This window comes from Sinocyclocheilus grahami, unplaced genomic scaffold (assembly GCF_001515645.1).
Source record: "Sinocyclocheilus grahami isolate Dianchi unplaced genomic scaffold, SAMN03320097.WGS_v1.1 scaffold535.1, whole genome shotgun sequence".
Classification (NCBI taxonomy): domain Eukaryota; kingdom Metazoa; phylum Chordata; class Actinopteri; order Cypriniformes; family Cyprinidae; genus Sinocyclocheilus; species Sinocyclocheilus grahami.
Window position 1 is genome coordinate 1,041,285 of NW_015505714.1, and position 16,371 is coordinate 1,057,655.

Consider the following 16,371-nt stretch of genomic DNA (forward strand, 5'->3'; position numbering starts at 1 on the left):
AATATGGTAAGGGGCGTAACATTTCAGTCACACGCTTGAGGTATTGGGCCAATCACAACGCACTGGGTAGCTGGCCAATCACAGTACACCTCGCTTTTCAGACCGATGAGCTTTGTAAAAATAGACACGTTTCAGAAAGGCGGGGAAAGAGGAGATGACCCCTTTTAAACCTTGAATATTTTCTTAAGGGTTTTTGTATTGTCTTATTTTTATTATTCTAAGTTGCCCAAGTAAGAAGCAGAATATGATCAAGCACAGGTTGTAATTTTGTATTTTCTTTTATTATAAAAAAATATATATATATATATATATATATATATATATATACACACACTAAACTTTGCATAATTTTGTTTATTGAATAATTTGAATTGTGCCTTTTGGGGGGAAAAATAATAAGCTTCCTTTCAATGTCTTCAGCATAAAACATACATGTCTGAACAGCCACACATTTCCATGACATGAAAACCAGAACCAATTGTATAAAAGCCATTTCAAGCCTTTGGAAACATGCAATGCATTAAGTTGCGTATTGTTACATAAACCCATTTTAGAGGTGTTCAAACACAAAGAAATAGCTAAGTGAACAAAGAACTGAAACATCATGTGGATTGTAGCACCTTTTGAAATATTTGTGACATCATGCCATAGCACAACCCTTTTACATAAGTCATTCAATTCATTCCTGTGTCACGAGCACTGCTGGCAGCTGCATTTGGCAATTTCATAATTGTTCTGTATTATTCTACATGTGTACCAACTAGTGAATCATAGTACATTAAACTCCTCTCTTTATCGGTACTGCCCTATGGCATTTCCTTTGTAAGTGCAATGAAGATTATACTTTGTCCTTCCCTTTCTGTCTAATGGTGTTGTTTCCAGTTTGGCAAAATTTGGAAAACGGACTGTTAGCTCCCTGTTGCTATCACCAACAAATAATGAAGTAAAAAAATGTACTCTGCTTTAACCCATCCAGTCGGTCCTGTAAGTGACCTGAACTGCACTGATTTTAGGAAATAAGTTAAACTATGTGGCCTTCTGTATCTCTTATGTACTGGCTGCTGTGGATATAAGAGCAGATTTGCAAGTTAAGCTGAACAAAGCAGATCTGGAAACAGCGATTTCTGCCCAGATATTATTTAGAAATACTGGCTCTAGGCTTCTAAACACAGCTGGTCTTGATTCCAGTCTGTAATTTCAACCACTTTACTTTTATCTGTTTAACAGATCAGGGGATCCATGAACTGTATTCCTTTTGCTGGCCTTTAAAATGATCTCAATTACTAATCATTGTGCCTTAAACGTGAGATCCTCTTTCTTTATGGCCCTTTTGCATCTTCAGCAGGTGAAGTCTCAAGATGCCTGCTTAGTACATGTTCCTGGAGCTTCTTGCAAATTCACTTTTGATCTATAGCCAAAATATATTTAAAAAAAAAATTATACAGGTGTTTGCAGATGATAGTTTCTTACAAAACATTGTCCGTCTATAATTTTATACTATTTTAATTTGTAAGATTATTTTCTTAGATTCTGATTTTTTATATATATATAATAAATAGTTATTACCTGTTGTGAGTCATGTGACTTTTGACCAGGTGTCCAGCAGTGAGTGCAGCCATGAGTGACAGCTCTCCTGCAAGCACGGTAGCACACACGACCTTGGCAAGCTGTCGGGCATTTTCACCCGGGCACTCCTGACTGGCACCCAGCACACCTAACATCTGACAGGAGGACAGAGAGAGAATAAACTGCATGAGACCAGCTATGACGGTGGATTTATCAACTGTACATCCACAATGAAATGAAAACATTATTTTGTCATTCATATATGTAAAATAATAATCCTGTATCAAGTACCTGTAAACAGGCCTGCTGGGGAGGAAGGTTAGTGCCTCCGCCCACAGTGCCCAGCTCAATGGAGGGCATCGTGCAACTGATATAAAGATCCTCCCCGGTGGAGCCTGAGGCTTCCATAATAGTGATACAATTAGAGCTGCCCACTGTCTGCGCTGGGTCCTGTTAAGGACAAATTCATTTAGTTGAATTCACTTGTAAACATCTGTACCACCACTATATAATCACATATCATAATCCTTATCAAAATCATACTGTAAACAATACACCTTTTATTACCTGTCCACAAGCAATATAGATGGCAGCTACGATGTTGGCAGCATGAGCGTTATAACCTCCGATGCTTCCAGCCATAGCAGATCCAATCAAGTTCTTGCTGATGTTGACGTCTACCAGACCCTCAGTCGACGTCTTTAAAATCTGCACACAAACACACTTGCGTGAGACTGTCATTCCAAAAAACAAATGTATATCCTTATTCAGTGTCAACAGGCATTTCAAATGCCAGTATTCAGCTTTTGCAGGACATTTTGTAGAATATGATGAGGAGTAGTTGTACCTCTTTGACAACTTTGGCTGGGATGGTGGTCTCACACACCACTGACTTGCCCCGGCCCTCAATCCAGTTGATGGTGGCAGGTTTTTTGTCAGTACAATAGTTTCCACTAACAGCCAAAATTTGAAGCTCTGGAAATTCCTCCTTCAAACTGGCAAGAGCCTGTTCTGTGCCCTGGTGACCAAAGAAAAAAAATACATGAACTCTTCTTAAAAACTCAGTCAAGCAAAGGAAATGAGTCCTGGAAGATTAATTTAAAGGGATAGTTCACAATTTTTTTTTTAAATTGTCATCATTTACACACCTTCAAGTTTCTTCTGTTGAACACAAAAGAAGATATTTTGAAGAATGTTGGTAACCAAACAGTTGACAGTAGCCATTGACTTCCATAGTATGGAAAAAAATAGTATGGAACTCAACGCCTACCGTCAACTGTTTGGTTACCAACATTCTTCAAAATATCTTCTTTTGTGCAACATGAGGGTGAGTAAATGATGACAATATTCATTTTTGAGTGAACTATCCCTTTAATATACACAGTGACCATGTTTCACAACATTTTGTAAAATACAGTACTTGCGTACTTTTGAGATCATGTTCATCCCCATTGCATCTCCAGTTTTGGACTGGAATCGAATGTATAGATTGCGACCTGCCAGACCAATCAGAAGTTTCTCCAATCGTGCAAACCTACACACACACACAACACAAATCGATGTTACATAATCATAATTTTAAAAATGACTAAATCAGTTCACTGAAATAAGCCCGTACCTGCTGGTCTGGTCAAAGGCCTCCTTGATGCTCTTGAAGCCCTCAGTGCTTTCCAGCCAAGCCTTGACTTCAGCCGCCTGACAGGCAGAAGGCAGACGCACCACCGGCCCTCTGGTCATTCCATCTGCAAGAACACGACTACTGGCACCGCCAGCCAGCTATGGGAAATCCATTCACAACAGAGCATTAGATTAATGTGCTTTAGACTTTACACAACTTTACCAGTTAAGATGTGTGTGAAATGTGTTTGCTTTCAGCTTCCCTTTGAGAACTTAAAAAGAAAATTTGCTTACTGCTATAGCTCTGCAGCCTCTATTTGTGCTGGCAACTAGGCAGCCCTCAGTTGTTGCCATGGGGACCTGAAACTGCTTTCCATCCAGTAGCAGAGGCCCAGCAACCCCCACAGGAACTGGCATGTAACCGATGACATTCTCACAGCATGTTCCCATCACCTGGAATAAAAAAAACATGAAAATTAAAGCTATATTTTGAAGGTTGCTAAGTTTCTAGAGCGTTGCTAAGTTTTTGCTTCCTGGCCCAAGTCAGAAGTATGGTATAAGGTATGGTAACAAATTGGTTATGACCTATAAGACCATTTTTTTGCCATTTTCTTAATTTATTGGTATTGCTTGTATTTGTGTATATATACTGTACATATATTATGTTTTTAAAAAGGTAATAAATTAGCCCAATTTATACTTCTGCGTCGAACCTACGCCGTAGCCTACGCATAGAAGCACACCTTATGCCGTAGCCTGACGTGCACCTCTCCAAAAATCTAACAGCGCGTCAATTCTACGCGGACCACAAGCACTGTGATTGGTCTGCTAGAACCCCTCCCTCTGTATGCACTCGAGTTTTGTGTGTGTTTATGTGCACTTTAAAGTTTTAAATAATGATTTAATATTTATTTGCCACCGCTTCTTCTTCGGCTTTTGCCGTGGTACTGCGGGTTACTCCAGCAACATGCCCGTGGACACTGCTGACAAGCGGTTTGCATGTGTACTGCACATCGACGTGGACAACAACGCAGAAGTATAAATGAAAACTGACGCATAGCCTATGGCGTAAAGGCTACGGCGTAGGTCCCACGCAGAAGTATAAATCAGCCTGGAAGACCACAATAAATTGATCAAAAGTGTCAAGACATTTATAATGTTACAAAAGATTTCTATTTCAAATAATTGCTGTTCTTATAAACCTTCTATTCATCAAAGAATCCTAAAAACATCACAGTTTCCATAAAAAGCAGCACAAGTGTTTTCTACATTGATAATAAGAAATGTTTCTTGAGCAGCAAATTAGCATATTAGAATGATTGCTGTCAGATCATGTGCCAGATCCACACTGAAGACTGGAGTAATGCTGAAAATTCAACTTTCTATAACAGGAATAAATTACATTTGTAATTAATAATAATTTACAATATTACTGTTTTTACTGTATTTTTGATCAAGTAAATGTAGCTTTGGTGATCATAAGAGGCTTCTTTCAAACACATTAAAAAGTTTAGTGAATCTAATTAAAAATTAATGTGGAAAAGTTTTAATATTAGTGCATCCCTAGTTTGATCAAATCAATAAAGCACCATTAATTAAATGTGACCCTGGATCACAAAACCAGTCTTAAGTCGCTGGGGTATATTTGTAGCAATAGCCAAAAATAAATTGTATGGGATTTCTTTTATGCCAAAAATCATGTTCCATGAAAATATTTTGTAGATTTCCTACTGTAAATATAATCAAACTTAATTTTTGATTAGTAATATGTATTGCTAAGAACGTCATTTGGACAATTTTGAAGGCGATTTTCTCAATATTTAGATTTTTTTGCACTCTCAGATTCCAGATTGTCAAATAGTTGTATCTCGGCCAAATATTCTTCTATCCTAACAAACCATACATCAATGGAAAGCTTATTTATTCAGCTGTCAGATGATGTATAAATCTAAATTTTGAAAAACTGACCCTTATGACTGGTTTTGTGCTCCACGGTCACAAATGATGTATGATGTAATGAGCTGATGTCTTACCTTAGAGTAGTCGTAGTCTTTATATGGCAGGCAGATGAGAGCTGTGGGTTCTGGGAATTTGGGGCTGAGCATTTTTCTACGGATCATCACCCCTCTCTCAGGGGTCTCCATCATGGCCTCCAATTTGTAAGCTGGGATGTGCTTTGAGTTCACCAACACGATCACCTCTTCATCGCTGAGGTAGCAAGCACCCATCTGCGGGGTCAGAAGAGGCGACACTTAAATACTCACACACATATACTGTGATTATACTTGGATTTTAGGTAACAGAAGTCTACTCTTAGACGTAAACAGTTTCACTGCATGCTTCTGATCTTGTCTAATGCCATAAACTAATTGGCTAAGAGTAAGTGTGTAAAGAGTAAAAGGAAGATCTCATTAGAGATTACATGGATCAACTCTGAGGTAAAAAAATAACCACAGGTTTCAGTCCCACAGTGAACACAGAGATAATCTTTGTGCAAGAAAGAGAACAACGGTATCGCTGTAGAAATGGATATTTGACAACGCTCTTACATCTGGGTTTTTCAGAATGGAGAGAGAGTCTTCCACAGGTCTGGGTTCAGCAGGTAAACTGATCACAGACTCCGACACATCAACAATTTCCTGAGTTTCATCCTCTCCCAAAACAAAAGTACTTTTATACTCAGGCTCTTTCGGGGCAGGTAGGGGCCGAATCACTAAATCTGAAGGAGAGAAACTAGAGTTAGATTCCACTATAGGGTGTTGGGTTTGCAGAAAATTAACACAAAAATGTAAAAGTAAGAAGAGAATACCTCTTTCTTCTTTGGTAACAACTGGAGGGGGAGTTGGGGTTGTCTCAGGCTTGCTGGAATTGGGAACCTCTTTCCTACAGCACTGATCAGGAGACCATTTCTGAGAGAGCATGGCGCTTGGAGTGGGCACTTTCAGGGACAAGGTAGACTCCATCTCCACCTGCTCGAAGAAAATGTACTTCACAGCCAGGAACAGGGCGAGACCCAGTGTGATCACCTGCTCAATGTCCATGCTGATCATCCTAAATGCACAGAAATAATGCACATATTCTTGTTACTATTATTAACAATGCACAACATATCAGTACCACACTGCTTATCAGCCAATATTGTATCTATTGATTTTGGATAATTAGTTGTGCATGCTCATTTCTCCTATTTTTACATTAAGATTATCTTTGCTGTTATCTAACACTCACTAAATCTTTAGAAAAAGTAACAATTAAATAACACTGTTAAATGCAATCTTTAGCAAATCTCAAAATAGATTTATATGTCAAATGTTTATACTGTACATTATAATGTCAAATTGATACATAGAACTGTGTATTTTGAACTATTGATACACAGAATTTTAAGAAAACATTAATGGCCAAAACATTTGTATTAATTAAATGAATAAAATCTCTGAAGTGTGCCTACCTGGATAGGTAAAAGTGCCAAAGGGGCATGTCTGGCTCAATTTTGTAGATTTCCTACTGTAAATATAATCAAACTTAATTTTTGATTAGTAATATGTATTGCTAAGAACGTCATTTGGACAATTTTGAAGGCGATTTTCTCAATATTTAGATTTTTTTGCACTCTCAGATTCCAGATTGTCAAATAGTTGTATCTCGGCCAAATATTCTTCTATCCTAACAAACCATACATCAATGGAAAGCTTATTTATTCAGCTGTCAGATGATGTATAAATCTAAATTTTGAAAAACTGACCCTTATGACTGGTTTTGTGCTCCACGGTCACAAATGATGTATGATGTAATGAGCTGATGTCTTACCTTAGAGTAGTCGTAGTCTTTATATGGCAGGCAGATGAGAGCTGTGGGTTCTGGGAATTTGGGGCTGAGCATTTTTCTACGGATCATCACCCCTCTCTCAGGGGTCTCCATCATGGCCTCCAATTTGTAAGCTGGGATGTGCTTTGAGTTCACCAACACGATCACCTCTTCATCGCTGAGGTAGCAAGCACCCATCTGCGGGGTCAGAAGAGGCGACACTTAAATACTCACACACATATACTGTGATTATACTTGGATTTTAGGTAACAGAAGTCTACTCTTAGACGTAAACAGTTTCACTGCATGCTTCTGATCTTGTCTAATGCCATAAACTAATTGGCTAAGAGTAAGTGTGTAAAGAGTAAAAGGAAGATCTCATTAGAGATTACATGGATCAACTCTGAGGTAAAAAAATAACCACAGGTTTCAGTCCCACAGTGAACACAGAGATAATCTTTATGCAAGAAAGAGAACAACGGTATCGCTGTAGAAATGGATATTTGACAACGCTCTTACATCTGGGTTTTTCAGAATGGAGAGAGAGTCTTCCACAGGTCTGGGTTCAGCAGGTAAACTGATCACAGACTCCGACAAATCAACAATTTCCTGAGTTTCATCCTCTCCCAAAACAAAAGTACTTTTATACTCAGGCTCTTTCGGGGCAGGTAGGGGCCGAATCACTAAATCTGAAGGAGAGAAACTAGAGTTAGATTCCACTATAGGGTGTTGGGTTTGCAGAAAATTAACACAAAGATGTAAAAGTAAGAAGAGAATACCTCTTTCTTCTTTGGTAACAACTGGAGGGGGAGTTGGGGTTGTCTCAGGCTTGCTGGAATTGGGAACCTCTTTCCTACAGCACTGATCAGGAGACCATTTCTGAGAGAGCATGGCGCTTGGAGTGGGCACTTTCAGGGACAAGGTAGACTCCATCTCCACCTGCTCGAAGAAAATGTACTTCACAGCCAGGAACAGGGCGAGACCCAGTGTGATCACCTGCTCAATGTCCATGCTGATCATCCTAAACGCACAGAATAAAATAATAATCACATCATATTCTTGTTACTATTATTAACAATGCACAACATATCAGTACCACACAGCTTATCAGCCAATATTGTATCTATTGATTTTGGATAATTAGTTGTGCATGCTCATTTCTCCTATTTTTACATTAAGATTATCTTTGCTGTTATCTAACACTCACTAAATCTTTAGAAAAAGTAACAATTAAATAACACTGTTAAATGCAATCTTTAGCAAATCTCAAAATAGATTTATATGTCAAATGTTTATACTGTACATTATAATGTCAAATTGATACATAGAACTGTGTATTTTGAACTATTGATACACAGAATTTTAAGAAAACATTAATGGCCAAAACATTTGTATTAATTAAATGAATAAAATCTCTGAAGTGTGCCTACCTGGATAGGTAAAAGTGCCAAAGGGGCATGTCTGGCTCAATTCTCTTGGGCATATTGTCATTCAGACTCACTCCAACTTCAGGAAGATCAAGAGTTCCATTACTTGACATGGGATCTGCAATCCACCGGCTATGAGCGTGAACCATGACCAGGCCAAAAGACTGCAAATATTAAAAATGATCCAGACCATTAGAAACAAAACCTTCAATATCATAAATCCCAGTATCAAAAGACTAGTGTTTTTGGTTCACTGCGTACCATGATCATTTTGACTCTTTGTGTGACAGGGTTAGGCTTGTTGTCCTCTTCCTCCTCCAGAACTCTAGCAAAGTGACTCAGCTGCCAGATGGGTCGTCCCTCCCTGCTCTCTCTAGACAACTATGTAAAATAGGCACATGTTCGAATATGTTCTAGTCTTCCTCTATGTTTACTGCACTGAAATATGCTTACATACCTCCAGCACAAGAGAGACACAGGCCGGGAAGAATGTCATGAACACAAAGTAGTTAGCCAGGACAGACATGCAACCAAAGCAGCACATGATCTCAAGCTGTCGCACACCTGCAGGAAAACAATATAAAGGACAAAATAAAGATCACTGCTGCCGAGTTAAACAAGTCTGTTTAATTTTAGCACACTCCACCTGTGCTGATTTTCTGTCTAATGTGGAAGGGTGAAGTTTACCTGACATTGTCCCTACACCGATCACCAGGCACTCCACAAGGGCATCAAGAGTAAAAGTGGGTCCTAAAACAGCCATTCCTTTGGCAATATTCTCTCTCACCTCATCCTGCAGGACAGCCAAAAAATACATTTATGAAAAACTTAAGACTGACATGATTAGTCCTATTTATTTAAACCCAATTTTAATGTAGGTGAAAAGGTAAAGTACCTGTGAGTTTGAACTCAATGCAAACTTGGCCAGAGCACATGCTTTGGAGAGGTCAATCAACAGCAGAAAGAATGGCAAGGCCTCACTTGGAAAATTAATACAAAATATAAACATTTAACATGATATATTTACAAATTATTTTCCAAACACAAAGCAGTACTTCAAAGATTTCTTGTGAGAGTGATACAAGACACAAATGTCCATACTTGAGACCTGTCAGCTCCTTGTCCAGGAAGTGAATCACAACTGTGCTGAACACAAAACTGGAGAATATTGTGAAAAGTCCTGCAATGCCTGAAAAAGAAATGTTAATATAAACATTAACACTTGTAATTCATGTTACCTCACAAACTCTTTTTTTTTTTTTAAACAGGTTAAAAAACTACAACTCACCCAATATGTATTTGGATCCTAACTGTCGAAGATTTTGGAACTGAAAGTAAATATAGACGATCGCTATGCATCTTGTGATTGTCAGGATAATGATATCACTGCTTAAGATTAGCTGAAGACAAAACAGAGAGGAAAAAAACAACGGGGATAATAATTTAATTTAATGACACAATATCATTAGATAAATCTTCACTTTAACTGCCACCATGAGCATCAAATTTATGAAAGCAATACAACATTTATTTCCACAGTGACACACTTGTACCTCCTCCAATTTGGGGCAATCAAAGTTCCAGCCACAAATCTGGTTATTTCCAGTGAACATATTCATGGACATCATGCAGATGGTGAGAGTCACAGTAGCCACAATGACTTCCCAAGGATGGGAGGCCACAAAGAGGCCGTGGATTCGGAAAAGTCTCGTCAGCATTTTGAAGGTGTGTTACAGTCAGTTACTGTAGATGACAGAAAGCAAATGTGAGAAAAGAAAGGAAACTTGTCAAACAGGATTACTATGGCAGATTTATGAATTACGAACTTTATTCTGTCACCGCTGCAGTTTCTTAAGTATGAAATCATGCACAAAAAAAAACATTAATTATATTAAAAAAAACACTTAAAGTGCTCTAAGGCTATAACTTATATTTTATTTAAATAAAAGTTGTTTTTCAGTTGTTTATAGAAATGGTCTTTATTACTGAATTTACACTATACTACAGTAGCATCAGATGGCGCACCTTAATCAGTTGCTAAATATTCCCAATGTAACGAGACGTTGCGCTTATATTTAGTGTCTTGTGTCGTGTCGTATTGTTAAATGCAAACAAATATGGATTTAGAGCAGGAGGAAAGCATCGCGACCGACGACGACAGTGGTGAAGCAGACCAGCGGTTTTACCTCAGCAGGTCAACTCATTAACTGCTAACGGATGCGTTTCTACGTTATGTCCTGAAATGTCAGATTTGCAATGCTAACTACTGGTTGATGTATTATTGTAGGTTGATGTTGACAGAACATCAGTTCTCATCCCCCGCTGTCGCCTCTCTTCGTGTGCTGAGTGAAGGTATGATCGTGTAACGTTACTCTAGTCAAACTAAGCTCGTTCGCGGGTCATTTCTTCAGTAACGTTAATGCCATTTTCGCTTTCGGTCCACTAAAGTCAGTAGTCGTTGATTAATCAAGTGACTCGAATCTTTAGAATCGGTTCAAGACGGTTTGAGAATCGGTCTTAGTAAGCACCACTAATTATACTAGCATTCACTGTACAGTTCCAGCAGCAGCTGAAGGAGTCTCTTTGTTTGACAGAGATTTCCCCTCAGATTGACCTGCAGTGTCTCACTGGACAAAGCAGAAAGACATTCACAACAAAACAGGTAGATTACATTAGAAGGCACATGCTGAGGTCCTAATCAAATCTACACTTCAGCATTTCTACATATATTATGTGTTGAAGTCTCTATTATTTTATTACAAGCAACCCCACAACACTGGGGTGATACCAACAAATCCTGCAAGGTTTGTAAACCTTTTTTAGACTTAAAAAAAAATATGCGTTCAACTGTAAAATTCACAGAATAATAATGTGCTTTGCTCTGTGTTTATCAGAGTTAAAGCTCTTGTTAGCGAAGAAGGAAGTTCTTCAGAAAGGGAACCCAGAGAAGGTAATCCAGTTGATGCACCTAGTCTGGAAAAGTAAACCTTCGAACTTTAAACAAGTTTCATAAGATCCTCAACGAGATAAATAGCTCTTCAAAACGTTTGCAATGTGAGCTACACACCCGATCCACCCTATTTCACGGTTTTGGAGAGTCGATAAGCAGTTCAGACTTCTGATCTTTGGCTAATTCGTATGTAACTTCTGCCTCCTAGTGCTGAGACCCATTCCCATAAATGGCACCATCTCATTAGATGCTTCTCACCAGCAGTCTGGGCCTACTTTGAGACGTTCAGTGAGAATAAATGGCAAAACAGTTGGAACAAAAGCTGATCCATTGGCCACAATGAAGAGCACTCAACTACTGAATACTCAACACAGGTCAATCAGGCATATGAAGTGCACATATGAGTAACTTTCAGATTGTCGATTGCTAAAACAGTCGATTGCCTTTAGACAGTAGGGTCTAAAACCATATTGTGAATATTTGAGATTCAAAATCTAATTTAAACCTGGAAATAAAGGTTCAACATTTTGAAAATTTTTAAACAATGAAATGTTATAATGTAAAATTAATTACTAGGTAACTAATCAGTCAAAGATGCTCTTTGGAACTTATTTTGGCATATGATCTAATCCAACTTTTCATTCTAACTGTTAAGTTGATCATATAATTTGTGATTTTAAAAAGTTGATTCAGTTAGAAAAATGCCAAATAGAAGTCTATCATCTCAGACTTTTGGATCTCACTGTATGTTACTCATTTAATTCAGCTGCTCCATACAGTGTAAATCAGCTCAAAATCACTGATGATATTTACTGAAAAATAAATGTTTATTTGCTGTTTATTTACAGGTCCCTGCCTTCTAAAAGGAAGGATAACCTAGACACTAAAGAGTACAATAAGGCATTCAATACACCTTTGACTACACATGATAAACCAACATTACTGGCTAAACCTTACATTAGTTCAGGCAAGTGCTCAAACCTGACCACACAAATTAAGATCAGTGCAGTGTATACAGGTAACATTACATCATGTATTCTTGTTGATGTTGTTCAGAATGATGAATCCATGGTAGAAATGAAACTTTCTTGACAAAAGCATATGTGTGCCTTTATGAGGTACTCTTAGATAACTCTGTTTGTTAGGTTTCAGTGGCAAGTCAGGGAAAGTCCTATCACTCCAGTCCATCCACAGACGGAATCATTTTGGAGAGACAAAGCTGCATTTAGCCGTGATGAAGGGAGACGTTCAAGACATCAAAGACTTGATCACAGCGGGTGCTTTCGTTAACATACCAGATTATGCAGGTATGACATGTTGGAGGATATCATAAAACATAAAATTGTTCATTACCACTATAGTTTTTCATTAGGAGTCGGACACTGCATATTTCACTCTTTTATTCAAATCATCCCACAGGCCTTATTTGGCCCCCAGGTTATAGACCAATGGTCGAAGTTAGCACACATGTCCACTTGATGGCAGCATGGACTAACACTTCTCAACTTGAAGGTCTATTCATTTTCAGGTTGGACTCCACTCCATGAGGCAGTGCAGAGAAACAAGTATGACATGACAGAAATTTTACTCGAAGCTGGAGCCGAAGTCAACTGCAGAGGACATAATGGAATTACACCTTTACATGATGCCATATATTGTCAGTACTACAAGGTGTGTAAATTGCACACAATGGTACTCAGCTGTACCTTCAATTAACACTAGTTAGTATTATTAAAAAATGTGCATATAAAATACACAGACTGTGATAGTTATGTTGAATACTTATGCTTACAGATTGTAGAACTACTTCTGAAGTATGGTGCTGATCCATTATCAAAGTGTGACAGAGGAAAGACTCCTATGGGCTTGACCACAGACAGATCTATGTACATACTGGTGGAAAAATATCTGCAGAAGTCTAAAAGTGATCCAGGTCTAAACCTCTTGACATGCACAAAACAGGTTTAATACACGGGCTGGACAAAATCATGTCAACACCTGGGAAATAGGCAATGTTTCTTAATAAGGTGTTTTAACGCTGTTTGCCTTTAATACAACTTCCAACCTTAGTCTACAGTTGAATGTTGTCTATCACAACATCTGACAGTTGCTTCAGAGATGATGGAATCTTCTCATTTTCTCACCAAAACTATTCAGAGTGGTTTGATAATATTCAAGTCAGGTGATTGAGCTGGCCAGGACAGATTATGAAGTGCATCTTGGTGCTCCAGCTGTACAGATTTTATGATCATAACACCTTCATCTTTAACAACACATAACATCTTTTTTGCATTTTAGCAGTGTTGTCTTGGATTAAAGTTTTAGTAATTGCAGCTCTCATATGAATGTTGGCTTTGTGAAGTTCTCTGTGGTCATTTTGTGTGGAAATAGAGTCTTCAATGTGAATAATGAGGTTTGCTGAATAATTTACTTTCAGTTTTTGGCCGCTATTCTTCGCTGATGAAGTCTTTCCATGCTTTGTGTATGCAGTCATAATCCTAAAGAGTGTTGTACTTAAAAACAATTGGGCTGTTAAGTTAACAGATGCGCCTCTTAAATGGGCTCCCATGATTTGTCCTTTTTGGAAGTCTGACAAGTCAGCCATTACCTGGAGCACTTGTACTACTAACCACTGCTGAACACAACTTATACAACACTGATATACAAATTGGAGAATATTTACAACGAAATAAATAAAAGATAATTGTTTTTTTAGCCTATATGAATTATATTATTCCTATAAAAATGGGTGTTCACATAATTTTATCCAGGCCATGTATATTTATGTGTTGCATATATATACATATACATATATATAATGTCTCCTACAATACAAAACATTTAATATAAATTGTAAAAATTGGTTTGTTTTGCTGTATTTGGAAATAGCTGAAAATCCACCCAGCATCACTGATTCTGCAGTTAATCCAAGTTTGAATCAAAGAAACGACCAGAACTCCATCAAAGTAAGTCAAAGATGTGTCATTGGATAAAAAAATCTTCTGTCACTGACTGTGGCATCATTACATGATCTGATTACTGATCAGTTTCTTTTGTTTCATTTAACTTTGAGGACACAAGAGCTCCTCTTCAGAAATCAACAGGAGCTGCTGATACAAGTGAGCATGAAAGCAGCCTCCAGTCTGGTGAAGCTGAACCCATTCCTGGTCCAAGCAGAGGACAACCAAGCTGTGATCCATCCATGAGGTTTCAGGCCTCTTTCAAAGGTTCTCTACATTACTGAAGGGTTGTGGGAACTAGATATGGCTCATGCAGTATTTAATAGCAGTAAATGTGCACCCCTTGACAGTCTCATCTAGTTACAGTGATGATCACAACATTTACCCAACAGTGAAATACACATATGTTCAAATTCAATTGATGTGGTATTGATCAAAGATATGGTCAGGTTAAGTTAGCCAGCTGAAATTAGAACAAAAATTGGTTTTAAGATATATAAAATACTTTTATCTTAAAGGCTTTGATATGAAAGAAAGTTTTTTTAGAGGGTGCTAAGGCTAATTATTTTGACACATTTTGTGTTTGCAATAACAGCTCATAATAAAGTAAAATCAAATCTTATTGTGAAATAAAATCAAAGTTTTTTTTTAAATAAAAGTTTATTTTGATTGCGTGCTAAATATAATCATATTTTGTGTGCTAAAAACACAATAATTGCTTTAAAAAAGTTTGGTTTTTGTAACAATATCCACCTCAGCATTTAATGTTTCAAAATGATACATTAGCAAGCAAAGCCATTTTCAAATTGAGTTATGTTTTGCCCACAGTTTTATTTACTAAAGCTATTTTCTTAAGCTTCATCTACTAAAATGAGTGCCTTACGTGCTTGGTGCATGTATAAGACAAAATAAAACAAATACCTGCCCATTCATCTTGAAGCATGCTGCACATGCAGACTATATTTCACCGTTACTAACAGTAACTGCACTAAGCCACATTGTGGAAACTTGTTGGAGACATGTCATTGTCTTTTTAATTTAAAAGTTGATGTTTTTTTTGTTGTTGCATTTTTGCCTTTTATTAGATAGCATATCTAATGTGAGGCTCAGTGTGAATTGGGGTGTTGTGTGTCCTCATTTCCCAGTGGAACCATCACCTCAGACTAGCATCAATGTACTGTGGCCTTTGAGGGACCAAGAGCAGGACTTGTGTAGCCAGGGTCCCTCACTGGTTCAAGATCAGGAGAGCGAGGGATCAGACACCTCAGGCTGCCTAGACAGTGATGTTACAGTGGATTATATTGAAGATTATTCATCATCACCAGAACATTGGAGTCTATGTGCCACTCAAGATTTCTCTGGTTCCTAGAGCAGTAGGGATGTTTCAGTGGATTGTCAAATATCTGATAAGTTCATTTAGTTGACGTTTGACACTTAAAAATTGGGTTATTTTCTGTAAGTTAGTTCTCTTACGTTCTTTTACATCATTTGTGCTGCATGCTTAAACAATGATACTAAATGCAAAATACATATATATAAATATATATATATAAAATGTATAGTGTGGTAAAAAATAAAAATGTTGGAATTTTACAGATGTATGTTCTACCACAATTTCAAAATTGTTTTACATTAATTACATTTGTTTTGTTATGTTATGTGAAGTAAGTAGTGTTATACAAGTATGTAATTTAAAATGCATAATAGCAGATCTACTCATTTCCCTTGTTAGGAAATTACTGTATGACACAATGTGGAGTTCCCAGAATAAATAAATTAGGTTTAAACAGTTGTCTCCTGAAAATGGTTGTCTTTGTAAACATAAAACACTTAGGGGGAAATTTATATTTGTTGCCTTTATATTTTATTCTATCTTTATTTGTTTCTATTATTACTCTTGGGGGAGGCTGGTGAAACTCTGATGAATGATGGCAGCTCAGTAGCTGAGGAGACAAGCTCACATTTTTTCAGTGAGTGGTTTCCTTTGCACTAAACAATGTCTGTCATGTGAATTTTGCATTGTAATCCAAACCTGCTCAGCATT

General features: G+C 37.6%; 2 protein-coding genes across 3 annotated transcripts; one reads left to right on the top strand and one right to left on the bottom strand.

The window, feature by feature from the left end:
- Positions 1-341: 341 nt before the first annotated feature.
- LOC107555490 (3-hydroxy-3-methylglutaryl-coenzyme A reductase-like) lies at positions 342-10,155 on the bottom strand. 2 transcript variants are annotated; one of them, XM_016238311.1, is made up of 19 exons: positions 9,971-10,155; positions 9,706-9,817; positions 9,519-9,606; positions 9,313-9,397; positions 9,105-9,210; positions 8,875-8,981; positions 8,679-8,798; positions 8,421-8,581; positions 7,770-8,011; positions 5,733-5,932; positions 5,217-5,411; positions 3,478-3,636; positions 3,185-3,342; positions 2,995-3,100; positions 2,414-2,584; positions 2,134-2,274; positions 1,858-2,016; positions 1,567-1,721; positions 342-1,408 (listed from the first exon to the last, which is right to left on the bottom strand). In XM_016238311.1, the coding sequence occupies exons 1-19, from the start codon at positions 10,133-10,135 to the stop codon at positions 1,354-1,356; spliced, it is 2,685 nt and encodes an 894-aa protein (XP_016093797.1). In that variant the 5' UTR covers positions 10,136-10,155; the 3' UTR covers positions 342-1,353. The 2 variants fall into 2 exon arrangements, with proteins under 2 accessions (XP_016093797.1, XP_016093796.1); XM_016238310.1 differs by lacking the exons at positions 5,217-5,411; positions 5,733-5,932 and adding exons at positions 6,994-7,188; positions 7,510-7,679.
- Positions 10,156-10,534: 379 nt separating this feature from the next.
- Positions 10,535-14,658, top strand: LOC107555464 (ankyrin repeat domain-containing protein 12-like). The gene is made up of 9 exons (XM_016238277.1): positions 10,535-10,611; positions 10,705-10,779; positions 11,312-11,398; positions 12,216-12,385; positions 12,513-12,674; positions 12,896-13,038; positions 13,162-13,300; positions 14,257-14,333; positions 14,441-14,658. Exons 1-9 carry the CDS (start codon positions 10,535-10,537, stop codon positions 14,609-14,611), a joined length of 1,101 nt encoding a protein of 366 aa, XP_016093763.1. The 3' UTR covers positions 14,612-14,658.
- The last annotated feature ends 1,713 nt before the right edge of the window (positions 14,659-16,371 follow it).